This window comes from Anabrus simplex, chromosome 2 (assembly GCF_040414725.1).
Source record: "Anabrus simplex isolate iqAnaSimp1 chromosome 2, ASM4041472v1, whole genome shotgun sequence".
In the NCBI taxonomy this organism is placed as follows: Eukaryota; Metazoa; Arthropoda; class Insecta; order Orthoptera; family Tettigoniidae; genus Anabrus; species Anabrus simplex.
The window spans coordinates 259,030,254-259,058,141 of NC_090266.1; the positions used below are offsets into that span (position 1 = coordinate 259,030,254).

At 37.7% G+C, this 27,888-nt stretch overlaps 1 protein-coding gene across 1 annotated transcript in view; it reads right to left on the minus strand.

The window, feature by feature from the left end:
* Positions 1–2,886: 2,886 nt before the first annotated feature.
* LOC136864038 (very long chain fatty acid elongase AAEL008004) overlaps positions 2,887–27,888 on the minus strand; it is a 332,205-nt gene continuing 307,203 nt past the window's right edge. Inside the window, exons 6-9 of the mRNA XM_067140559.2 lie at positions 21,947–22,052; positions 21,720–21,856; positions 4,459–4,647; positions 2,887–4,137 (exon numbers count right to left, since the gene is read on the minus strand). Of these exons, the coding sequence (XP_066996660.1) occupies positions 3,961–4,137; positions 4,459–4,647; positions 21,720–21,856; positions 21,947–22,052 (609 nt within the window). The 3' untranslated portion in view covers positions 2,887–3,960. The remainder of the gene's footprint in view (positions 4,138–4,458; positions 4,648–21,719; positions 21,857–21,946; positions 22,053–27,888) is intronic.

The following is a 27,888-nucleotide window of genomic DNA, read 5'->3' on the forward strand; positions in this document are numbered from 1 at the left end:
GCTAGTAGAGAGAACTTTCTTTTCATATCATATCCTTGCATTTAAAAATATATATACATACCCGAACAAGCTCGATGAAGACCCTGATGTAACAGTGTACTTAGCATTTTGAAATCAATAATTTACTCTGCAATAATTTACCAGGTATTAAATCTTAAATACAGTATTTTAAATATTTTTTTCTTTCACATTTATATTTGATAACAAAATATAAGGTACCATAGTGCAAAATATAACCATATTAAAATTTTCTAATTTTTAATAAAATGCAAAATAAGGACTTGTTAACTATTTTATTTCTATTTTCCCAAGTCCTCCATAAACTACCCGTGCACATGACTCGTGAGATTGGTTCGAAGCTCTGAGAAGCATCTGCGGGATGTTTTTTGTATCTGCAAAATAAATAATAAATGGCTGCAACAAAAACAGCTGTTTCAATATTAGCATAGTAAATAAAGTTCCATAACACAGCCCTTTCTTAGGGCCCTGAACTAATCCCACGAGTTACCGTATATAAAGTATTTGCTAGTGTTTGATCAGCAACTATCTTCAAACCGTATTAATGTGTAGGAACTACTAAAATTGCACTGTATTTCAACATTGGGCCTATGTGGGGCTGTAGCAATGTGGTAAAAAAAAATGGAGGGTATGATCAATCAATCACTACTGATCTGCATTTAGGGCATTCGCCCAGGTGGCAGATTCCCCATCTGTTGTTTTCCTAGCATTTTCTTAAATGACCACAAAGAAATTGAAAATTTATTGAACATCTCCTTTGTTAAGTTATTCCAATCCCCAACTCGCCTTCCTATAAACGAATATTTTCCCCAATTTGTCCTCTTGAACTCCAACTTTATCTTCATACTGATCTTTCCTACTTTTAAAGACACCACTCAAACTTATTTGTCTGTTAATGTCATTCCACGCCCTCTCTCCAGTGACAGCTCGGAACATACCACTTAGTGGAGCAGCTCGTCTCCTTTCTCCCAAGTCTTCCCAGCCCGAAGTTTGCAACATTTTTGTAACGCTACCCTTATTGGAAATCACTGAGAACAAATAGATGCTACTTTTCTTTGGACTTTTTCCAGTTCCTGAATCAAATAAACCTGGTGAGTGTCCCTACTCTAGTTGGGGTCTTTTCAGAGACTTATATGCCCTCATTTACATCCTTACTACAGCCCCTAAATACCCTCATAACAATGTGCAGAGATCTGTACCCTTTATTTACAATTCCATTTCTGTGATTACCCCAATGAAGATCTTTCCTTGTATTAACAACTAGGTTTTGAAATATTACCTTAGTACAATTGGTAGTAAGGGGTACACAAGCCAGAAAAGGCTGGATACTGCTGGTTTAAGTGTATTAAAAGGTATTTCGTGTTTTGATTGCATAAAAATGTGTTTAGTAATAGATATACGAGTGCATATTTGAACACTTTTTGCACAGTTGTTTCATGCATATCTTGGCAATTTTTAGAGCATATAATTCAGATTTATAGTGGTAAGTTAAAGACTAGTACCAAGTATCCTGTCTTAACAGATTAATTTAGGTCCTTACATGTAATACCTGTCAAGACTCAATTGTGTGATCATCTTGATCTTATACTTGGAACACTAATTTTTCATACCATCATATTGTAGTACCAAACTACCAACAACTAAGACTAACATAAAATTTACAACCTTTTTCAAATTTGGTAACACCTGCATTTACTGATTTAATATTTATATTTCAAGAAGTAGAGATGATATATTCACAGAGCCTTGTGCTTTCTGGTATGAGAATAATGTCCCTTAGCATAAACAATGCTTGTAATGCCAGTCCTTGTGATGGATGGTGTATAAGTATAGCATGTAGGTACCTTTCATTAGACCTGACAGACTGATATACAGGATGTCCCAGGAGGAATGGTCAATATTCAGGGATATACCAGGAACGATCATTTGAAGCAAAAACCTTCATATGGACATATGCCCTATTCCGAATGGTTTCCGAGATAATGATGTGCACGTACGTGTCTTGCCCACCCATTGAACTACACATTCAGAAGAAAAATGGGACCTTCTAATAATACTAGTTTCATGCAATATGCTGAGAACTCTGGTAAGCACTCTATGATCAAGAATTCTGTATTACGCAGAAGCCAAAACATACATATCTGCATATTTTTCCTCAGTGTAGATGTGTGGCATTTTAGCCAGTGCATGTACAAACAGTTAACAAATGCTTCTCTCCAATACACTCTGAATCTATCACACTACTTCACTTGGAACACTGCGCATTCAACAGGCTAGTTTAATGCAGAAAGATATCCCGAGCAAAGAGGTTGAAAACAATTAAGTAGGGTGGGCTAGAATAAAACGTCGAAGAGGTTGGGTGGATAAGATGCACGCACCACTAGCCCGAAAAAACCTGTACATTAAATGTGTTCTATCTCAAACCATTCAGAATAGGGCATATGTCCATATGAAGATTTTTCCTTCAAATGATCATTCCTGTCATATCCCTGACTATTTATCATTCTTCCTGGGACACCCTGCACAATATCATATGGCAAAGTGAGGAAAACAATGTGAAACTAACTCTTCTCTCTTCAGTGATACCAGGAATTCTATGGCAGCTGATTGTGAAAGTGAATGTAATGAAGGGAAGAACTCCAATGTATTACTTTCACATGATTAATCATTTAACTAAATGTTAGCTAGAATCCTTCACCACAGCTTTTCCCTTTCCTGTTCCACCAGCATACTACCAGTACCATTAAATAAGGCAGCTTTTCTGTTATTTTCTGCTTTGTACAGAAGAATGATGAAACATCTAAACCACCCACTGACCATAATAAGAAAAAGTTTAAACAGGCAGATTTAATTGAAGGGAAAGACTCATTTAGAAACAACCATAAAATAATATTGTATTTTCCAAAAATCTTGTTGAACCCAAATCTATGTACAAAAATATCTGCTCATTTATATACACTCACACACACTTCAGAGATACAGATCATGTACAGACACACGTCTAGAAAAAAGGTAAACAAACAGTTTATTAAAATCAAATATATCTTAGATAAACAAATTAATATATTAACAATGTATTTTGAAAAATAGAGCACAACAATCCATGAGAAGGAAATACTGCAGCAAAACATTTCAATTAAATTTAAATAGTATTTTAATACAGTGACCTTTTACAAAAGTGATTTAGTTATTGTCAGGAACACAGTGCAATTTGTGAGACTTAATGAACGTGCTGCAAAATGTATATCATTCCCTTTATGCTGTAATATCTGTGAAGCATGGGGTATAGCATCAGATTGTGATCTTGGTCCCAAACAAGTTCATGTGTCCTTTATGTTCTTTAGATTATAAGACCACACTGATAAGGCTACTTTCGTTGTATTGCTGACAATGAACTTTCATTTTATGAGGGAATCTGCTGAATGGGTGCTAATAACAATATAAAGTACACAAAATGCAACAGGAAAAATAGACAACAAGAAACAGCCAACAATAAAAGCCACAGAATGTCAATCATGATTCAAATCACTCATTTCACTTCAATCAGACAGGGATGGTGACAGCCATCAAGTATTGAATAGCAGTCTAATCATTTAACTATCAACACTTCAAATATACAGATCTTCTGAATGTTCAAAAGTAAGAAAATGTTGCACAAAAGAAAACTCTGAATTCAAGTTCTGAGGCACTAATAAGTTGAACCAGTCGCATAGCAGCACTCATGCAGCAAATTCAACCATTCCATGGAACCACCACTGTCAAGTGTGACTTTCATTTTAAACCCTGAGTAGGCACAACGAGTATCCTAAATACTCCATTCAGTAATATTTAACATCTCCCCCATGCCATGCCACTCTTCTTGTGCACTAAGCATGGGGTTAAGTGTCCAGCCTTCTAGAATACGTTCTCAATTAAAAATCTAAGTCCATAAGAAATTTTATGTTATTTTTCTTTCCGATTGCGGTCTGTTATATTACTTTTCGCTGCAGACATGTATCCATTATTAACACCATTCGAGTAACAATTTGAGTAAGTCTCCGAATATTCAGTTGCGTAATCGGATGAAATTTCACGACTTCTTTCCTCCTTGTTGGATTTTTTGTTTTCCTCTAGGAGAGGCTGAAAAAAGAAATATACATTAGCATGTACTTGTACTACCAATTACAGTTTTGTAAGGAAGGATTCTAATTTCAATAAAATTACATACACACATACATACATACATACATACATACATACATACATATGTTATCATTATAGACTGTTATGCCTTTCAGCATTCAGTCTGCAAGCCTCTTTGAATTTACTAAATGTTGCCATAATCCTCTATTTGCAACTAGTGCTGTGGCCTCATTTAGTCCAAATAATGGCAGGATTGGCAATCCAAAATATAAGAAATCTAAACAGCTGTTTTGACAAATTTAAAAGAAGATAACTTACCATGCATAATCCAGTATCTTTCGTAGGCTGCTGCGACCTGTTGGCCCGGTAGTGTGTCTTGTAGAAGTCTGAGAAGAGGAAGAGGAACAGAATACCATGCAAACCTATCCAGACCATGAAACCTTTGGGGTAATTGCATTCAGTGAACAGCAACTGGAACTGATGGCCAAAGATAAGCACAAACTGCACCTGAAAATAAAAAAGATAGAAAATTAATTTAATCAATTAATGTTCTTGTTTTTTTTTACAATTTGCTTTGTCACACTGACACTGATAGGTCTTCCATCAATGATTAGATAGGAAAGGGTTAGGAGTGGGAAGGAGGGAAGGAAGAGACCATGACCTTGATTAAGGTACAGCCCCAGCATTTGCCTGGTGTGAAAATGGGCAAACATGGAAAACAATCTGTTGAGAGTGGGGTTCGAAACTGAAACCACTATCTCCTAAAAGCAAACTGACAATCAATTAATCTAATAATATTTGATGGTTTTGGAAAGATTAGCACAGAATAATAAAAGTAATAATAAATATACAGTTCAAAAAATTAGGGGAACATGTTTTTGAACGTATGCTATGTTCCACAAAACAACAGCTCACACCCACATATATTACCAATGGTTTCGCGTTCATTTTCAGAACACAAAAAGAAATGTCCAAATAGGGGCGAAAACAAAGTGATAACAATCCTCCAGGGTGGATTTTTATCACAGTTGGAGAGCTTCAGTATGGTGTATTATCCTCCACGAGCATTAATCATAGCTTGGCACCTACGTGGCATGTTCCGTATAAGTCGACGGAGGTCACGTTGTGGTAGCAGGTCCCATTCTTCAATGAGAGCCTGTTCGAGGTCTTGGAGAGTCTGAGGTGGAACAGGACACCCATGAACACTTCTGTCAAGCCTATCCCACGCATGCTCGATGGGATTAAGGTCGGGACTAACTGCTGGCCATTCCATCTCTCGTATGTCCAGTTCTTGCAAGACAGCTCTGGTGATGTGCGCTACATGAGCCCTGCCATTGTCGTGCAAGAGTACGAATTCAGGGCCAACACTGTATGCAGCAACCAACACATGCTGTAGCAGTATCTGCTTGATGTACCCTGCATCAGTAATATTACCACGGACGACAAGATAAGTACAGCCATGAATACTGATGCCAGCCCATACCATCACAGAACCTTGTCCGAATAAGTTGTCTTCCTGGACAACATTTGGCATGTACTGCTCACCATGGCGTCTCCATACACGTTGACATCCAGCACGCTGCGTCAGGGGAAATCTGGACTCGTCTGTGAACAACACAGGTCTCCATTGGTGAAGTTGCCATTTGACGTGGGTACGGGCAAACAGAAGGCGAGATGCCCGATGGTGCTGCATTAAACAGGGCACTCAAACAGGACGTCAGAGTCGTAAGGACACTTCTCCTAACCTGTTCCTTATGTTCTGGTCAGACACCGTGACTCCAGTGACCCTCCTGAGGTCTTGTTGCAGTTGCTGAATGATGCCGCAATGCACAGATGGTCAGATATCTGTCATCCTGTGGCATTGTCATGCATCCATGACCTTGTCCAATCCTCCTTGTGAACTGGCTTGTCTCATTGTAGAGATTCCAAAAGTGGTGAATAACTGACAGACATTGAGATCCACAGCAACATGACGAAAAGTCCATTCTTCCTGCGACTTGAACCTCGTTAAGGTGTCTCATGGGATGTGCTGGTTGATGTACAACGTGCTCAAATGACTGCAGTAGTCTGTACCTCAAAACGACACACGGACGCACCGCTATTCACTTTGTTTTGAGGGGTCACCTGACAGTTTAATGCATGGCTACACCTACAGATGGAGTATAACATCGATTTGACATACCCTGAGTTGCTAAGGTGTCTCAAGGTATGCTGTACGACAATTTGAACCCCATCTACCAAATTAACGTTCATGTACCAGACGTTACAAAACATGTTCCCCTAATTTTTTGAACTGTGTAAATAATAATAATAATAAAGCGTAGGGATGTGGCGAACCCATCGCCCAGTGGTAAACCACTGCAATCAGCCACCCGAGTATTGGCGGGAAAACCATAACTATTCGGGTAAGGAGGAAATGCCTGCCCGCAGCCGGAGAACATCTTGAGGCCCTCCAGGGCTAACAACCTTGGTTGTATGTAGAATGAACAATTTGCTCCAAGCTAAGCTAAAGCTTCTCAAGCATGATGGTAAAACAAAGACATTAAGTTAATACCCCAGGTGGCAACTTTTCAAAGAAATCCACCGTCGCCGACAAGCGACGCATGCATCCCGTTCGGATTCTGGGGGGGGATGCAACATCATGCTAAAGACGAGTCCGAGCGTCTTGGAAATCCTGAACAGTCATGAAAGCTGAAACCCATATCTAAGATTTTTTGGCAACGTTCAACATAAACAGTTTAATACAAACTGGTAAGATGAAACAGCTGACCAATGCCCTCCACGAAAATAAAATCACAGTAATGGCTCTGCAAGAAACTTGCTTCACTGACGAAGATACGTTTGAGTCTGAAGGGTATCGGTTCTTCAAGAGCAGATCCCATAAGAGAGTAATGAAAAACACCCCTATCTTCGGTACAGCTTTTGCTGTCAACACCAGAATTCTTAGGTCAGTCTCAAATTTTGAAGCTGTTAATGATAGGTTATGCCTACTATCCCTGCGCTGTGCAAATAAAACATATACACTAGTCAATGCACATGCTCCAACTAATGAACAAAACAAAAAAGACCTGGAAGGCACAGATAATTTCTGGAACATCCTGGATGCCAGATTAGCGAAAATCCCAAAGCACCACGTCAAGATCCTATTGGGTGATTTTAATGCACAGGTAGGACGTGAACGGAAACACAGGAAAGTTGTTGGGCTCTACCCAGCACACAAAAGAACCAACAAGAATGGAGAACGAATCGAACTATGTGATAACCACAACCTCCAACTGATGTCAACACACTTTCATCACTTACCAAGAAAACAGATGACATGGAGATGCCCAAACAAAACAATAGGAGAATTCCAAATAGACCATGTTGCTGTATCTCGAAGATACAGTCCGGAAATCATGAAAGTTACCGTAAAAAAGGGAATAAATAGACTCGGATCACTATGTATCAGTAATCAAGTTTCGGCCAATCCCTCTCAACAAAAATAAGAACGAACCTACCATAATTTCCTTTGACACAAAAAAGCTCAGAGAAAGAGAGAATGAATTCAAAGAACTTGCCCAACCAGTGGAAAAAGACTTCAACAGCACAAGAAAGTAGATGATACAAGCTGCAAAAGGAGTGCGGGAAATCAAGAAGAGGAAGAAGCACACGTGGTGGAACGATAACTGCGAGAAGACCTTAGGGGATCGTCTGAATGCCTAGAAAAAGTATTACACCTCGAAAAAACAAGATTGGAAAGATGTACAAAACACAACAAGAACAAACAGCAAAAATAATACGTAGTGAGAAACGCAAGTATGAAAAGGAACTACTGGACAAGATTGAGCAAGACTTTCATAGAGGTGAGACCCGTGAATACTTCAGAAATTTTAAAAAGAAGGTACAAGGATACAAGGCACCTTCCCTTTGCTTTCTAAGGAAAGATAGAACTCTTGCAACATCAAATGAAGAAAACTGCAAAATCTTAGCTAAGTATTTTAACGACCTTCTAAACTGTGAAAAACCAGCCAACCCCATCAAAACGAACAAACCAGTGAGCCAAAACCTGCCATCTTCTCCACCAAATCGCGATGAAATCAAACGCCACATAAAGAGAATGAAAAATAACAAGGCTCCTGGTGAAGACTCCATGATTGCGGAACTGTGGAAACATACCCCGGAAGAAGCAATTGACATCCTACACCAAACCATTGTAGATATATGGGAAAAAAGAACAACTACCAGAGGACTGGAAGCTAGCCTTGACCCATCCCTTACCCAAGAAAAGAAATATGAGAGATGTGAACAATTACCGTGGAATTTCTCTTGTGTCAGTAGCCTACAAGATCCTGTCACTATCCATCCTTGAAAGAATAGAACAGCAAATTGAACACAAACTCAGGGAATACCAAGCAGGTTTCCAAAAAGGCCGATCAAGTGCAGAACAAATACTTAACCTAAAAACCATAAGAAGATACCAGTACCATATGCTGAGAGGTCGAACCTATGTATCTACATTTGTAGACTTCAGGAAAGCATACGACTCCACCGACCGTGATGTGTTGCTTAACATCCTTGCAGAAATAGGAGTCGATGAGAAACTGCTGGCGATAATAAGGGCAACACTAACTAATACCAAGTCCAAAGTAAAATTCCAAGGATGTCTTTCTGAACCCTTTGAGATCAAGACAGGCGTTCAACAGGGAGATGGGTTGTCACCTCTTTTGTTCAACTGCGTACTTGAGAAGGTAATACAGGAGTGACGAAAGACGTTAAAAGAAAGAAACCTTTACAAACCCGTAAGGATTGGGACAAAGAAAAATGGAGTGGAAATAGATTGCTTAGCGTTCGCTGATGATATAGCCCTTATGGCAGAAAATTTCGAAAGTGCAACAGAATAGATCAATGTGTTGAGGGAAGTAGCAGAACAAACAGGTTTACAAATTTCCTTTCAAAAGACGGAAGTAATGTCAAATATCAAAGATGATACGGCACAACTAAACACCAAATATGGAACGATAAACCGTGTTAGTCAATTTAAATACCTTGGGAAATGGATTCAGCAAAATGGACTTGACAAAGAGGCCATAGCAGCAAGAATCAAGAAAATGGAAGTCACTTTCCAAACCACCCGCAACATTTACAACAAAAAGTGCTTTTCCCTGAACACAAAAATTCGTCACTATAACACTGTCATCAAACCAGTATCACTGTATGCATCTGAATGCCTTATCCTGTCAGAGAAATGTTTGCTTGCGGATTTAGAGAGGAAAGAAAGAAAGATCCTACACACCATACTTTGTCCAAACTACAAAAATGGCATCTACATTAGAAAATCCAGGCAAGAATTATATTCTAAGATAGAGAAGATCAAGGACACAATGCGTGAAGGCAGAATTCACTTCTACGGTCATATACGACGGATGATCGACTCTCGATGGACGAAACGTATCTTCAGTATATTTGACGCAAAACCAAAAACGGCAATGCCATGGTATGTTAATGTCAAGAAAGATCTTAAAGAAGTGGGCCTACAAGCAGAAGATGCACAAGACCGAAATCTTTTCAGAGCAGCCATCAAGACTTTTGGGACTTTTCGGGACGAAAAACGGGCAACTGGTGCTAAATGGACAGAAGAACGTCGTGCTAAACATAGCGAGCTAATGAAGACGATGTGGATCAAGCGAAAGATGAACAAATGCCAGAATGTAAAGTGAGGCTTATCGTGGTCCCTAGTTGGCCGATTAGCGAAGTTGAATGAATGAATGAATGAACAACAACAACAACAACAACAACAACAACAACAATAATAATATGGCTTCAGTTATCATGTGCAGGCATTTTAACTTGAGGCCATTTAGGCTGCCTGCATCTCAATTCTAATGTTACATTCTACTCAACTAGAAGGCAGAGTAGACTAAATGGCCGAGTTTTAATTAATTTTGCTCGGTAAATCTCAAATATGTTTTTTTTTTTTTTTTTTTTTTTTTTTTTTTTTTTTTTTTTTTTTTTTTTTTTTTTACATGCCAACATTGATTGTGGAATGGAGTTCAGAAACCGGACTACCTCTGCTGGGTTTGAACCTGCAATGTTTGGATCTGGAGGCTGATCCACAGAAGGGGCCATATATAAAGTTATTGGAAAAGAAACCAGAAAAATGGAAGAAGGAATGTATTTTAAATGCTGCACTTTTGTTAAGATAAAAATGATGGTTTAAAATGAAACTGGCCTGAGACAGGAAAATATACCGGTACTCGCATTTTTGCTGCTTATAGACCAAAGGCACAGCCATGTTGAAACACTGTTTTCTGAAAGATCCCTAAAGCAACACTAGATGTAGTCAACCACTTGTCATGTGCCCCTGTACATTTGCAAATATTAACAAATATGTATATATTTTGCATGCTCTTGCTTGTCATAAAACCAACACATACTTGGACAGATAGCTCCACATGCTGTTGGTTAAAGGATGAATGGAAAGGAACTAGCCACCATACTGCAAATAAACTCGGATCACTAGAGCCTGGCCTAGCTACGGGGGGGGCCACTGACTAGGTTGCAAACATCCAGGTTTCGATAAGGCATGAACTTTGTTGTTTATAATACTGATGGATATATCAATATGACAGGCAAAGGTGCATAGAGGACCAAGAACAAACATTTATTATTTGCTGATTGTATTATGATTTGAGGAAAAGATGAGAAGTGCAAGAACAGGTTGATCAAATGAATGGGAAAAATGAAAATGAAATGTCGTATGACTTTTAGTGCCGGGATATCCCAGGATGGTTTCGGCTCGCCAGGTGCGGGTCTTTCTATTTGACGCCCGTAGGCGACCTGCGCGTCATGATGAGGATGAAATGATGATGAAGACAACACATACACCCAGTCCCCGTGCCATTGGAATTAACCAATTAAGGTTAAAATCCCCAACCCGGCCGGGAATCGAACCCGGGACCCTCTGAACAGAAGGCCAGTACACTGACCGTTCAGCCAACGAGTCGGACAATGGGGAAAATTGAAGAATAGGAAAAATAAAAATCAGAGATAAAGATAAAGCAGTTGTGGAGGAACCAATTAATGAGACTGGAAGTAGAAATCAGCAAGAGTCAACTTGGGAGCGTTTTCTGTTTTAGGACAGAAGCAAAGTAAAGTCATCTCCGTACATGCCGTGAAGGCCCTAGGAGGGGTGGAAGGTAAAGGCTTCCACTATCCATAACCTCGGCACTTGATGGGGTAGAGTGGTTAGCTCTACGCCCGGCTGCCTTTGCCCCCTGGAATTAACCTGGTACTCATTTTTGGTGTTGGCTGAGTGAACCTCAGGGCCATGTGCACCTCCGGAAGTGGAAACCTCATTTCTTAAATTTTATGACTTCCTGGCAGGGATTCGAATCCACGTCCTTCCGGGTGAACCGAGCACACCTTTACCGCCTCGGCCAGGCAGCCCTTTGTTTTAGGATACAGAACAAAGATGTACCAGGGCAGGCTACAGAAATAATGTACAAAGCATATTACATACCTCTTATGATACCAAGCAAGGGATGAAAATTTGATACAGCCAACAGAAATGACATTTCTATAAAACATATTGCAGAAGAAAAGAGATAGAGAAATTAATGCATATCAAAAAAATGAAGGTGGAAAAGGTCAGTTATAAAATTGAGAAGAATACAGAAGATAAACCAGTTGAATAAAGACAGAATGCTGAAACATGTAACGAATTACAAATGAAAGTATTGTAGTTGCCAAGGAAGACCTAGAATACAAAGCACAGCCCTGGTTACGAACAGCATAATGTAATGGAACCAGAACTGGTACAGTGACAGATGAGAAATAGTACATACAGTAAAATGAAGAGGAACCGTATTTTCCAAGACCTGGCAGCACCTGACGAGCAGTAGTGTAACCGGGATCGATCAAGGGGGGTTGGGTGGGTAGTTCACAAATGATGATAGAACACAATGAAGGTGCTTGTGTGGTGTGGACATGCAAGACCTGTCATTATAAGGACACCGATATAAATGAATTATGTTGATATTCAGATTGCAGTATACTACAAAAGCTTACATTAAAATACAGAACAAGAACAATATGATCAAGGTCAACAGTTTTACAGTGAATGTGGTATGTTCATATTACAATCTAAAATTAAATTCTTGAGGCTTCTTAGAAAATAGATTCAAGAGATCTTTCGGTTTTACACTTATGCCCCTGTGAATGTTCGAAAGAGCCAACCCATTGAATCTACTTTCACTTGTTCATTGTCAGGCTTTTTCTCTGCAAAAATTCCATTGGGGGGTCTAACCCTCAGTAACCCGCCCCCCCCCCCCCCCTTGGCTATGCCCCTGCTGATTAGGGTTGATGATTTAAAATCGAACTGTTTTTCTAGAAACTGTATTTCAATGTTAGTATTTTTTTTTTTCCACAATTTTGGCAACATGGGTTACAAGCGATTCCTCTATAATTATTACATGGATTCTTATAGTATTTTCTTTCTTGAAATTATTATTATTATTATTATTATTATTATTATTATTATTATTATTATTATTATTATTATTATTATTATTATTACAGATTTCATTATTGGTCTGGATAGGAGTCTCAGGAGTCAGCTGATAAAGGTGGCCGTAACCAAAATGGTTGAAACCCTTTAATGAGGAAAGTCATTCTCATCACAAAGAATAATGTATTCTTCCTGCTCTTTAACCCAATTTTATTATGTTTACACTTCAGTGTAAAATAAGAGTACTTCATACCTGTATCTGATAATAAATAAATAAATAAATAAATAAATAAATACATAAATAAATGCATAAATAAATCTATATATAACTTGTCCTGACTGACTGATTCATCATCGCAGAGCCAAAACTACTGGACATAAAGAAATTAAATTTTGGTAATGCATGTACGTGCTCGCTAAGGGAGGATTTTTGGCTATTCCGTCACTAAGGGGGTTAAAAGGGGGGTTAATTTTTGAAACGAGTATCTATATCTCAAAACTTTAAAGGTTTACAGATGTAAAAGTTGGCATTTAGAATCTCCTTTTAAAATAAAGAAACACGTATTTTTTTGTTTTCAGAAAATCCCAATAGGAGGGGTGGAAAAGGGTGAAAAAGGGGTTGAATGCTTTAATGAGCCTACTTATATTTCAGAAACTGAAGATATTACATACCTGAAAATTGGTATATGAGGTCTCCTTTAAAAATAAAGGAACATGTCTTTTGTTTTAGGAAAATCCAATTAATGGGGGTTAAACAGGAGTGACAAATTGGGGTTAATTTTGGAAACATATCTGCAGTATATCTCAGAAATGTAAAATGTTACAGACGTAAAAATTGATATTTGGAATCTCCTCTAAAAGTAAAGAAACATAGGTCATTTGTTTTTGGAAACTCCACTTAAGGGGAAGTTAAAAAGGGGGTGAAATTTAAAAATGAGAATTTCTACAGTACATCGCATAAACTTAACATGTTACAGAGTTGAAAAATGGTATTTTTTATCTCTATTAAAAATAAAGAAACTATTTTTTTTTGGTTTTCGGAAAAAACACTTGGGTGGGGGGTAAAAGTGCCTGAAAATGGGGTTGAATTCTTTTAATTAGGATACTGATATCTCAAACCTGAATATGTTACAGATGTGAAATTTGGTATTTAGAATTTGCTTTAAAAGTAAAGAAACAGGTATTCTCGGAAAATCCAATGATGGGGGCGGGGGAATGTGAAAGAATTGAATTAATTGTGTGAGGATACTTACATCTAATAAAAACTAAAGTTGTAACAGACATGAGAATTAGTATTTGGATCTCCTTTAAAAACAAAGGAAAACGCGGTTTTCTTTGGGAGGAGGGGGGAGGGGGGGAGAATCATATTGGGGGGGGCGGGGGAGTGGAAAGGAGTTAAACTTCTTTCATGAGGACACATATCTCAAAAAGTGAAGATGTTAGAGTCGTGATAATTGGTATTTAGAATATCCTTTACTATTAAAGAAACAGGTATTTTTGCCGGATAATTCACTTAAGGGAGTAGTGTGAAAGGAAGTGAAAAGAGGTAATTATGTTTATGGGGATACTTATATCTCAAAACTGAAAGTAACAGACGTGAACATTGGTATTCGGAATCTCCTTTAAACAAAAAGGAAAGCGCCTCATTTGGGCGGGGGGAGAGAAATAAACTTAACGGCGGTGGGGTGAAAAAAGAGGTGAGACCAATTGATTTTACCGTTCATAATGTACTTTTAAGGAGCCTCCGCGGCTCACATGGCAGCGCGCCGACTCTCACCGCTGGGTTCCGTGGTTCAAATCCCGGTCACTCCATGTGAGATTTGTGCTGGACAAAGCGGAGGCGGGACAGGTTTTTCTCTGGCTACTCCGGTTTTCCCTGTCGTCATTCATTCCGGCAACACTCTCCAATTTCATTTCATTTGTCATTCATTAATCATTGCCCCAGAGGAGTGCGACAGGCCTCGGCAGCCGGCACAATTCCTATCCTAGCCGCTAGATGGGGGCTTTATTCATTCCATTCCTGACCCGGTCGAATGACTAAACAGGCTGTGGATTTTCAATGTACTTATTCTGATCATAAACCGATCATTTTTAATCTTTCCTGGGTTTGCTTTCAAGAGCCATCTTTTCCTTTGGAGAACATAGTTAGATTACAGTAGATTCTCCTGGCATATAAATAAAAATTTTAACACATTTGAAATAAGCGATAGGAATGAGATTGGCCATGCAATTGTTCAGCTGTATAGTAAAGTCAGTAATGCATGGAAGTATGTCATTCGTAACGCCAGAAATCCCGCGCACTTGCCTAACCGCGACAATGGTGCTGGTCACATTTGCAGCAATGCCAATGGCAGCAGATGTAATTTACGCCAAGTAGCCGTCTTGCATCTTACTGTGGGGTCCAGAACAATAATAATAATAATAATAATAATAATAATAATAATAATAATAATAATAATGTCTTGGACCGTCGTCAAAATGTGCGGACCGCGCTGGAAATGTGTCCTGGACGGGTAATGACTACGAATGCAGTCCGGCCGCGGGTTCAGTACAGCCAAGGCATCCAAGAGGACATCACGCTGCATCTCTTCAAGGATTTGATCCATATTAAAAATGCTTAGAGGAAAAGATGGCAAAGATTTAGGGATCCAGCTGACCGGGTGGAATACCTGGACGTAGCCCGGGAAGTACGAAATCGATTGCTGGAAAGAAAGATTGAAAAATGGGAGGAACTTTGCCGTAATCTCTCAGAAAACGAGTCAGATCGCGAATTTCTGCGGATTATATACCTATTAAACGTACAGCATCCAATTATAAATTTCAGTATAATACCGTAGCGAAGCATGGGCATCTTACAAACAAACAAATAAATATCAGGTTGGCCCTGTTTTAGACATGTTTTTGTGTGGTTGTAGTGTAGTGTGTCTGTAAATGAGAAGCTGTATATCAAGACCAATACAAACATCCAGTCCTGGAGCTGGGGGAATTAACCAAATGCAGTTAAAATCACTGACCTGTCCAGGAATCAGACCCAGAGCCCTCTGAACCAAAGGCTAGTATAATGACCATTCAGCCAAGGAACCAAAGAGTAATGTATTTAGTGTAATTCATTATAACTGATATAATTATGTGAAAAAATCAACACTGGAGAATAGACATCACAATTCTCTTTTGCTGAACTTCTGGAGTGTTTCACCTTTTCATCAGCGGCAGCCAGTCCAAATGGGGCAGGGAGGGCTCATGGCAGACTATTACAATTCTACAGCACCGAAGACTCACACTGGCGTTCTCTTACTAATGTACGCCTTGAGGAAACACAAGCCGTGTATTTAGCTTCAGTAGAGACTGGAGCCCTCCCAGTCTGACTGAGCAGCTGCCTTTGCTTTTCATGCACTCTTTATCTGGCTGCAAGTCCACTACATTTGTAATTTTGCTTCATCTATTTCCATAGTTTTTTCCGCTTTCATCCTTGTAACCATCAGTTCCATTGTGGCATGGTGCATTTCAATTTCTCCTGGTCAGTACCTTGCTTTATTGCAGGGTTAAGATGCTGTAACCTTGACCATAGGAGGCTAGCAATCAATCAACTGTGCCGTATAGCCACCAGCAGTGCACAATAATAGCCCATGTTAACGCACAGATATATTACTAACACATTAACCTCCGTCTTAAAGGTAACAAGAGCCTGGTGAGGTCAGTTCTTTAAAAGGGCAAAATACCTTGACTGCCACAAAAGCAAGATACCAATTCAAATTTTCCTGTATCACAAGACTTGTTTCTATCGACTTTTCCAAATTATCTCAATGGTCTTAGGATGTGATGGGAGGAAAGAAGTGATCTACTTTAACATTTTAGGAATATAAGGACATATCGAAGTTAAACAGTTACATTTCTTCTTTTGTATTAGGTCACCTTTACTTAGTTGCCATTCAAACCACTTAAGAATTTATTAACTCAGATTCTTGGATTTCAATATCTATCATCAATTTGTCATTAAGGAAAGACTAATAAAGGGCCAATGTTCATTTTTCCTTTATTTCAAACTTTCTCCACCAAACTAGTCACTGTGACATTCCACACAAATCTGCACAAGCATTTATCCGCCTAGAGTAATGGAGAGAACATCCAAATCTCTTCAGTGTTTGGTTTCACAAATATAAATAGTATACAGTCATTAATTAATGAAACTTATCCCTGCATGTATGATATGTTGCAAGTTATTTGTGTGACAAATTTATGCAAATAGGAAAGCAAAAGTTCCTTAAAACTAGACAGTGGTCTGTAACCAAGACGTTAGGCTGCTTGAAATAATCACTGGCATTACCAACAATGAGTTAATTTGCGCTATACTACAATGGTGACGTCAGGAAAATACATTCACCGTGCTATAATACACGACTATGAGACAAATCAGGGTTGCAGCAAAAGGAAAATAGCCTGAATTTAAATTTAAGACATGAGATGGAAAGTAAATTAAAATAAAACATTTATGTAAAACTAGCAAGACGTCCGTGCTTCGCTACGGTATTATACTGAAATTTATAATCGGATGCTTTACGTTTAATATATAATCCGCCAAAATTCGCGATCCGACTCGTTTTCTGAGAGAATCCGCCAAATGTTGGGATCTGACTAGCATTCTGAGAGATTACGCAAAGTTCCTCCCATTTTTCAATCTTTCTTTCCAGCAATCGATTTCATACTTTCCGGGCTACGTCCAGGTATTGCACCCGGTCAGCTGGATCCCTAAATCTTTGCCATCTTTTCCTCTAAGCATTTTTAATATGGATCAAATCCTTGAGGAGATCCGGCGTGGTGTCATCTTGGGTGCCTTGGCTGTACTGAACCCGCGGCCAGACTGCATTCGTAGTCATTACCCGTCCAGGACACATTTCCAGCGCAGTCCACACATTTTGACGATTATTATGATTATTAGTATTATTATTATTGTTATTATTATTGTTGTTCTGGACCCCACAGCAAGATGCAAGACGGCTACTTGGCGGTAAATTACATCCGCTGCCATTGGCATTGCTGCAAATGTGACCAGCACCATTGTCGTGGTTAGGCAAGTGCGCGGGATTTCTGGCGATACGAATGACATACTTCTGTGCATTACTGACCTTACTATAGAGCTGAACAATTGCACGGTCAATCTCATTCCTATCGCTTATTTCAAATGTGTTAAAATTTTTATTTATATGCCAGGAGAATCTACTGTAATCTAGGTTCTCCAAAGGAAAAGATGGCTCTTGAAAACGAACCCAGGAAAGATTAAAAATGATCGGTTTATGATCAGAATAAGTACATTGAAAATCCACAGCCTGTTTACAGTCATTCGACCGGGTCAGGAATGGAATGAATAAAGCCCCCATCTAGCGGCGAGGATAGGAATTGTGCCGGCTGCCAAGGCCTGTCGCACTCCTCTGGGGCAATGATTAATGAATGACAAATGAAATGAAATGATATTGGAGAGTGTTGCCGGAATGAATGACGACAGGGAAAACTGGAGTAGCCGGAGAAAAACCTGTCCTGCCTCCGCTTTGCCCAGCACAAATCTCACATGGAGTGACCGGGATTTGAACCATGGAACCAAGCGGGGAGAGCTGGCGCGCTGTCGCGTGAGCCGTGGAGGCTCCTTATAAGTACATTATGAACGGTAAAATCAATCGGTCTCACCTCTTTTTTCACCCCACCGCCGTTAAGTTGATTTCTCCCCCCCCCCCGCCCCCCCCAAAAGGTGGGGCTTTCCTTTTTGTTTAAAGGAGATTCCAAATACCAATGTTCACGTCTGTTACTTTCAGTTTTGAGATATAAGTATCCCCATAAACATAATTACCTTTTTTCACTTCCTTTCACACTACCCCCTTAAGTGAATTTTCCAGCAAAAATACTTGTTTCTTTAATAGTAAAGGATATTCTAAATACCAATTATCACGACTCTAACATCTTCACTTTTTGAGATATGTGTCCTCATGAAAGAAGTTTAACTCCTTTTCACTCCCCCCCCCCAAACGAGTTTTTCATTTTTTTTTTTTTTTTTTAAGGAGATCCAAATACCAATTTTCACGTCTGTAACAACTTTAGTTTTTATTAGATGTAAGTATCCTCATACAATTCATTCAATTAATTTTTCAATTCTTTCACCCCCCCCCCCCCCCCCCAACATTGGATTTTCCCAGAATACCTGTTTCTTTACTTTTAAAGCAAATTCCAAATACCAAATTTCACGTCTGTAACATTCAGTTTTGAGATATCAGTATCCCAATTAAAAGAATTCAACCCCATTTTCAGTTACTTTTACCCTCCACCCAAGTGGTTTTTCTGAAAACTAAAAAAAAACCACGTTTCTTTACTTTTAATAGAGATGAAAATACCATTTTTCAGTTCTGTAACATGTTAAGTTTATGCGATATACTGTAGAAATTCTCATTTTAAAATTTCACCCCCTTTTTACTTCCCCTTAAGTGGAGTTTCAAAAAAAAAGACCTATGTTCCTTTACTTTTTGAGGAGATTCCAAATATCAATTTTTACGTCTGTAACATTTTACGTTTCTGAGATATAATCTTTCTAAAAATTAACCCCAATTTGTCACTCCTGTTTAACCCCATTAATTGGATTTTCCTAAAACAAAAAATACGTGTTTATTTTTAAAGGAGATCTCATATACCAATTTTCAGGTCTGAGATATAAGTATCCTCATTAAAGGCATTCAACGATTTTTCACCACTTTTCACCGCTCCTATTAGGATTTTACGAAAACAAAAGAATACATGTTCCTTTATTTTTAAAGGAGATTCCAAACACCAATTTTTACATCTGTAAATTTTTAAAGTTATGAGATATAGATACACTCATTTTCAAAATTCCCCCCCCCCTTTTCACCCCACCCCAATTATTTGGATTTTCCAAAAAAAAAATGCTTGTTTCTTTATTTTTAAAGGAGATCCTAAATACCAATATTTTCAGGTCTGTAATATCTTCAGTTTCTGAAATATAAGTAGCCTCATTAACGCATTCAACCCCCTTTTCACCCTTTTCCATCCCTCCTATTGGGATTTTCCAAAAACAAAAAAATACGTGTATTTTTAAAGGAGATCCTAAATGCGAATTTTTACATTTCCTTTCCTTTAAAGTTTTGAGATATAGATACACTTATTTCAAAAATTAACCCTCCTTTTAACCCCTGTAGCAACGGAATATCCAAAAATCCTCCTTTAGCGAGCACCTACATGTTAATATGAATGCATCACCAAAATTTCATTTCTTTATGTCTGGTAGTTTTGGCTCGGCGATGAGTCAGTCGGTCAGTCAGTCAGTCAGTCAGTCAGTCAGTCAGTCAGTCTGGACAAGTTATTTTATATATATAGATTAGAAAAAAGAAAAAATATAGAGGAATAAGGTGAAGGTTTCCTTGTTCTCCTTTCATATGATTTTATAAACTTCAATGAATTCATGTAATCAGTGTCCATTTCAAATCATTCAATGTTCGCTGTTGGGAAATTAATTTTTAAATAACATTTACACAATATTTAAGAGAAACTGTGTATTTACATTATACAATTTCACTGATTATTAATTTGAATATTAACAATTATAATCCTGAAGGAAAAAAGAGCTGTAAAAACTAGTAATGAGAACATTACCATATAAAAGAAAAAAGACCTCGGAATTTGCCATTTTTATCAAAACAAGTTCAATGCCAGGGTATAAGCCTTAATTTAGTTAACTTGTTAAATAGTTCTTTAATACTGTATTTTATGGTTTATCGTTCTAACCCTACTGTCGGCAGCCCTGAATATGGCTTTCCGTGGTTTCCCATTTTCACACCTCCTAAGCCTTTCCTATCCCATCATTGCAGTAGTAAGACCTATCTGTGTTGGTGTGACGTAAAGTGAATTACAAGAAGGAAGTTATGGTGTAACTTTTTTCTCCCCCCCCCCTTTTATAATCAATCAATCAATCAATCAATACTGATCTGTATTTAGGGCAGTCGCCCAGGTGGCGGGCTCCCTATCTGTTGTTTTCCCAGGCTTTTCCTAAATGATTTCAAAGAAATTGGAAATTTATTGAACATCTCCCTTGGTAAGTTATTCCAATCCCTAACTCTCCTTCCTATCCGAGGAAGCTAATTAATCAGTGAACGATGGGTATGACCGCTGTAAAATCCAACACTCGTTTAATAATAATAATAATAATAATAATAATAATAATAATAATAATAATAATAATAATAATAATAATAATAATAATAATAATAATAATAACAACAATAATCAATACTGTTGAAAGATTAACATTGATATATTAAGTTTTGCTTTCTGGGTTAAAAATATTTTAAACTGTAAAATGGATTTGTAGAATCTCTTCCTTTTTTATGCAGCAGAGCCACAAGTATGAAATGACAGACCAATTTCTACAGCTGCATTGCTAGTCATGTGAAAATGTATGTACGACATTATAATTAGCAAGTATCCACAACTTTGTGCCACGTCTAGCTCCACAAAGTTCCCAAATTCAACTGCAGATGTGTAAAATGAGATTACAACTGCTAAATGTCTGAGTACATCAGTTCCTGCTTGTACTATTAAAACAAGAAATGAGGAAATTTTCTCCTGCTTTGTACAGGAGCAAAATGTACAAATTCTATCAACTTGGAAATGAATTATTTTACAAGCAATTTGATATAAATCATCAAATAGTCATCAAATAATTATGAATGTTATGATTACATCAATATCAGTGACCTCACCTCCTCCACGGTGATCCCCTCCCTCATTCGTTATCTATATGTACAGACCTGAATGAGACTGTCATGCTTTTGTATTTGCTAAATATGGTCAATTCTGAGCTCTTATCTCAATTGCTTGAATTTAGAGCAGGTGTTCATGTAAATATCTTACTTATTTTTCCATAAGAACACCGTTTTGAAAGTTGATCATGAAATTTCGAACTAATTCATATGATTCCATTTTCCTGAAAAGTATTGTATTGACTACAGGTTTCTATAACACACAAAATGGAAATTAAGCCTGACTACAAATGAACTAATTATTTCTGTTTAGTGATTGAATTTAAAAAATAACATACCATTTGCACAGTAGTAAGGTATTTTTTCCACCACAGGTACTTTTGAAACTGTGGCCCCATAGCTGCCACCATATAATAGAAGTACATAATGATGTGTACAAAAGTATTGAGCAGTGCAAAGAATGTACTGTGGCCACCTGTAACACAAAAAAGCAACAGAGTTAGATACATCAATATTATCAGCCTAGTTAAATGTCTATGAAATTTACTTAAATGATCAATCTAACCTGGTGCAAACTTCATGCCCATCCAAACACTCATAGGCATACAACCATGGTGAATCACATGAAGATTGGACACTTGATTGAATTTCTTCCGCAGGATGAAGAAGAGCTGTGAACACACAATAGTTGTGTGGTTAGAGGTAACATCATAAAATTGCTGAGATTGCTCTTGGTAAACTGTCAGAGTGTAGTAAATAAACAATTAAAATTCGGTACATTGATGGAATCTTATGAGACTGATGTGGTGATAGGAGTGGAATCGTGGTTGAGAGAAAGGGTGGGTAATAGAGAAGTATTTCCAGAAGGGTACATAGTCTATCGTAGAGACCGAGAAGATAAAAAGGAGGGGTGTGTGTGTGTGTGTGTGTGTGTGTGTGTGTGTGTGTGTGTGTGTGTGTGTGTGTGTGTGTGTGTGTGTGTGTGTTTATTCTGGTGAAGGAAACTTATTGTTCACATGGATGGTTTACTGATGAAAGGGATGAAATATTAGGGATAAAATTAGTTTGTCATAATATGAAGGAGGTGGGAATTATAAGACATACAGGCCTGGAAGAGAGGAAAGAGACATGCAAATATATGAGAAAATAATATATTATACTCATAAAAACAATAATAATGATATGGTAATCACTGGGGAAGATCTAAACTTGCCTCAAGTTGAATGGAATGGAGCTGCAAGTGAAGCCCATGAACAGAAACTGGCAAATAAGTTAATTTGGGAGGGAGGATTTACACAAGTAGCACAAGAACCGACTCGTCTCAATAAATTACTAGATGTATTCTTGGTTAAACCATGAGAAATTGTTGATAAAACTGAGGTAATTGAAGGAATAGGTGACCATAAGGCTGTAATAATGGATGTAGGACTGGTACCAAAAAGGCTTAAATAAGAGGGTCACACAAGACAAGAAATTGTACAGAAAATCTAAAGTTGATGAATTTGGGACTTACCTTAAATCACAATTCAGTTGTTGGATAAGTGAAGGGAGTAATGTGGATACACTTTGGGCTAAATTTAAAGGAATCATTTGGGAAGGAGAGAAGAGATTTGTACCTGTTAAGAAGGGTAAAATGACCTCAGACCCTGTTTATTATACAAGGGAAATAAGAAATTTAAAAAGAAAATGTAGAATAGTAAACAGGAAAATCAAAGAGGGTAGGGAGAGTAGAGAAACTAGAAAACAGCTAATGAGGGAACTGAATAGAGTGAAAAAGGAAGCAAAAGAGAATTATATGAATGGCATACTTCAAGAGGGTAATGACCACAAAGGGAAATGGAAAAAGCTGTATTCATATATTAGGAAACAAAAAGGAAAAGGAATCCAAATTCCTACAATGGTGGGAGAAGGGGGTGAACACTATTTAACAGATACTGAGAAAGCAAACCTATTTAGTAGGGAATTCAGAGAGTCAGTAGATGATTTTCAGGAGTTGGAAACCGAAACAGAAGATACAGAGGGAGAGAGAGAGGGAAACAAGAAGCTTTTCATACACAAATGAAGATATTTTCAGAGGAATCCAACTGCTTCAGCAAGGAAAAGCAGCAGGAAGTGACCAAATTACTGGGGAGATGTTAAAGACAATGGGGTGGTACATAGTCAAAGAGAAATTTTAAATAAGGCACTATGTCATAAATAATAGTGTAATACCGAAGGAATGGAAGGAATCTATAATACTAATTTATAAAGGAAAGGGTGACAAAAGGAAACCAGAGAACTACAGACCAATCAGTCTGACCGGTATAGTTTGTAAAATACTGGAGTGTTTAATATCAAAGTACATCAGAGGGATATATGATGATAAAAATTGGTTCATGAGGAGCCAGTATGGATTTAGAAAGAAATTTTCTTGTGCAGCACAACTGGTGGGATTTCAGCAGGACATATCAGATCAATTGGATTCAGGAGGCCAGTTAGATTGCTTAGCCATAGATCTTTCCAAAGGCTTTGATAGAGTGGAACATGGAATATAATTAAAGAAATTGGAGGGAATAGGATTGGACGTAAGGGTTACACGTTGGATAAAAACAGTTCTAAATTCAAGGGTTCAGAAAGTCAAAGTAGGAAATAATGTATCACAGGAAGAGAAAGTTTTGAAGGTAATTGCACAAGGTAGTATAATCCGTCCATTACTTTTCTTAATATACGTAAATGATTTAGGGAATAATATAACATCAAAAATCAAATTGTATGCAGATGACATAATTGTTTATAGGGAAATAAATATCATTGAGGATTGTTCAGAATTACAAAGGGACTTGAGAGTATCCAGCAATGGGTTGAAGAGAATAATGTGAAGGTTAATAGAGGCAAGTCAACTGTTACAACATTTACAAACAGGAGTTTTAAAACTGAATTTGAATGTACTTTGGATAAGGTAGTTATCCCAAAAGATGGCAACTGTAAATACTTAGGTGTGAGATTTGAAAGTAATTTGCACTGGAAGGGTCATGTGGATGACATTGTTGGGAAAGCATACAGATTGTTACATGTCAATGAGGCTACTTAAAGGATGCAACAAAGAATTAAAAGAGAAAAGTTACTTAAGTATGGTTCGTCCATTATTGGAATATGCAAACAGTGTTTGGGATCCTCACCAAGAATACCTAATAAAAGAAATAGATTGTGTGCAGAGGAAAGCAGCAAGATTTGTAACAGGGGATTTCACGAGAAAGAGTAGTGTATCAGAAATGTTAAAGGAACTTGGGTGGGAAACTTTAAGTAAGAGAAGGGAGAAAACTAGACTTATAGGATTATATAGAGCCTATGCGGGAGAAGCATGGGGAGATATCCGTGAGAGGCTTCAGTTGGAAAATAATTATATCGGCAGGACTGACCACAAATATAAAACTAGAAAGAATTTTAGCAGAAGCGATTGGGGTAAATTTTCATTCATTGGGAAGGGTGTGAAGGAGTGGAACAGTTTACCAGGGATAGTGTTTGATCCTTTTCCAAAATCTGTACAGATATTCAAGAAGAGAATAAACAGCAACAGAGAAAATAAATGAAATGTTAGGGAGCATTCGACCAGTGCAGGTCAATGTAAATAAAAAATGTGTGTGAATAAATTAATTCCATCCCGTGGTCTAAGGAGTTTGGACAGCCAAAGTAGGGGACTGCCTGTAGGGGTGAAGTACAGTGGAGACTTCAAGGGCCCTGGGACCACTAGGGTAGCTGTGAAGGCCCTTAAGGAACTCTTAAAAGTGGTGGCAAAATGGGCTCTGGTTAAGATGCAGCAGGTCGTTATGCTACTTAGGTTCCAGAATGGGTAATAAAAATAAATAAAAAAGTAAATAAATGCAATGTAAATTTTAATCTTATACCAGTTGTATAGTATCATTTGAAGTAATTCCACATACTGTATATCAGTTGACTATATTTGTAAGTAGTACAGGAGATATAAGTAGAATTTTGTAAACAATATAAATTTATTAAGGATGAGCTGTGTGTTTAATAGAAAACATTGTTAGCGTAAATTGTATAATATTGTATTTTGGGAAAATTTTCTTCTCTTGTTAATTTAATATTTAGTGCTTGACAATAATGTATTTTAGTGTACCATTTGCCACCAAGGTAGACACTTCATTTGCAAATAAAGAGATTTTGATTTTGATTTGATTTGAAATTAAAACATGAATGCCACAAATAAAGAAATTAAGAGCTTAAGTTGCATATTTTCTGAAGGGAACTTCCACATCTGCTTTTCGGTTTCCTGATTATGGTTTATATACATTGATAAAAGTTGAATCACCCAGTAAAGAAAGGAACTAAGGCACTTTTTGCAACTTTGTTTTCACAAATTATTGATTTGACAGATGCACTGTCCTGTGTTGAAAGGAACTATATTCATCCTATTCTAAAGGAAGAAAACTCTTGAGGAGAAAGAAATTATAGTAGTATACTTCATTCCTCCACCATACTGTGGCAACTATGTATGGCTATGACACTAGTTATTACAAGAAAAATTTACTAGGTATCTAGACCTAGAGAAACAGCACCCAGGGATGTACTACTACTAATACTACTACTACTACTACTACTACTACTACTACTACTACCAGGCTGAGTGGCTCAGACGGTTGAGGCCCTGGCCTTCTGACCCCAACTTGGTAGGTTCGATCCTGACGCAGTTCGGTGGTATTTGAAGGTGCTCAAATACGTCAGTCTCGTGTCTGTAGATTTACTGGCACGTAAAAGAACCCCTGCGGGATTAAATTCCGGCACCTCGGCGTCTCCGAAAATCGTAAAGGTAGTTAGTGGGACATAAATCAATAATAATAATAATAATAAATTATTAAATAATTACTAAAAACCTTTTTATTCCTCCCGGGCCTCTTAGACGGCAACACCGTCTCTCAGGCCGGGAGATTTGTTACGGTTGGCGGCCGTGGTCTATGCTAGGAACTGTCCCGTCATTCGCCTTAATGCAAGAGAATGGAAAACCATTCTCAGGACAGCCAACGGTTGGGGTCAGCCGTGAAGTCCAGCCCTGACCCGTCTCCCGAAAGCAAAGGCGTACAGCCACGGTAGAGTCGTGGCCACCCCTCCACTGCTCGGTTGGCCGGTCGTAGTGCAGAGCTGTTTGACCACGGACCAGCCGTGCCCACTTGTGGGCTGAGACCCACTCTGCATCCACCGAACTGATGTACCCCACAACGAGAAGCAAAGCTTCTGTGTATCACTGTTTATATAATATGTGTATGACAGCAAAAGCTGGAATAGTAACTGCCTATACTTTAATAAATGATTGTATTAATTATTCCTTTGACCTGGCAAAAAAAAGGTACGGTACCGGAATTCCTTTTACAAAGAAACTAAGATATACAAATATAAAACCGAAGGTATATGGAAATTGATGAAATTCAATCAAGAAGAGTATGCACAGTTCTTTTTATGAGGAAATGAAGTGGCCAACTGCAGGTAGTGATAATTCAGTCGTGTTGTGAAGCGATTTGCACATATTTTGAAACAGGACTTTTCTTTCGTAAAACACATAGCATTATAACAATATATAGATATTTTTATAGTGTAATTTCTTTTCAGTCTGGGTGATTATCATGTAATAAAATAATCCATTTAGTGCCCAGCTCTATGGCTAAATGGTTAGCATGCTGGCCTTTGGCCCAAGGGGTCACAGGTTTGATTCCCGGCCGGGTCCGGGATTTTAACCTTAATTGGTTAATTCGTCTGCCGTTGGGGCTTTGTGTTTGTGATGTCTTCAACATTAGAAATTATCTTAGGTAGGGTCCCATCCTCCCAGACATGCAATCCGCCTATCGGCAGTCTACTAGAAAAAAGACCTGCACCAGGACTCTCCGGAGTCCATACGCTATTATTATTATTATTATTACTATTATTATTATTATTATTATTATTATTATTATTATTATTATTTAGTTTACTGTATGTTAATTTTCACTTATTTGATCAATAAATAATAATAATAATAATAATAATAATAATAATAATAATAATAATAATAATAATAATAATAATAATAATAATAATAATTCTGTGGTAAAAAATACATGTTTTTCGGGAGAGAGTTACCTAAAACAATAACATGTTAAATTCTAACCGACAGGAAAAACTATTTTTTTAAATAACACACATTAAATATATTGGTTCTCTTAAATGTATAATAATCATGGTAGGCCATATATTAATTTGTTCAGTGCAGTATTTTATTCACAAATCAGTTTTTTGTTTCTCCAGAAAAAAAAGAAAAAATACTTAATTCCTTTCTCCACCAACAGATTCAAGTATGCTTTGCTTTGTACGGTTCTATTCAATATGTATCCATCACCACTGATCTGCATTTAGGGCAGTTGCCCAGGAGGCAAATTCCCCATCAGTTGTTTACCTAATATTTTCTCAAATAATTTCAAATAATTCTGAAATTTATCGAACATCTCACTTGGTAAATTATTCCAGTCCCTAACTCCT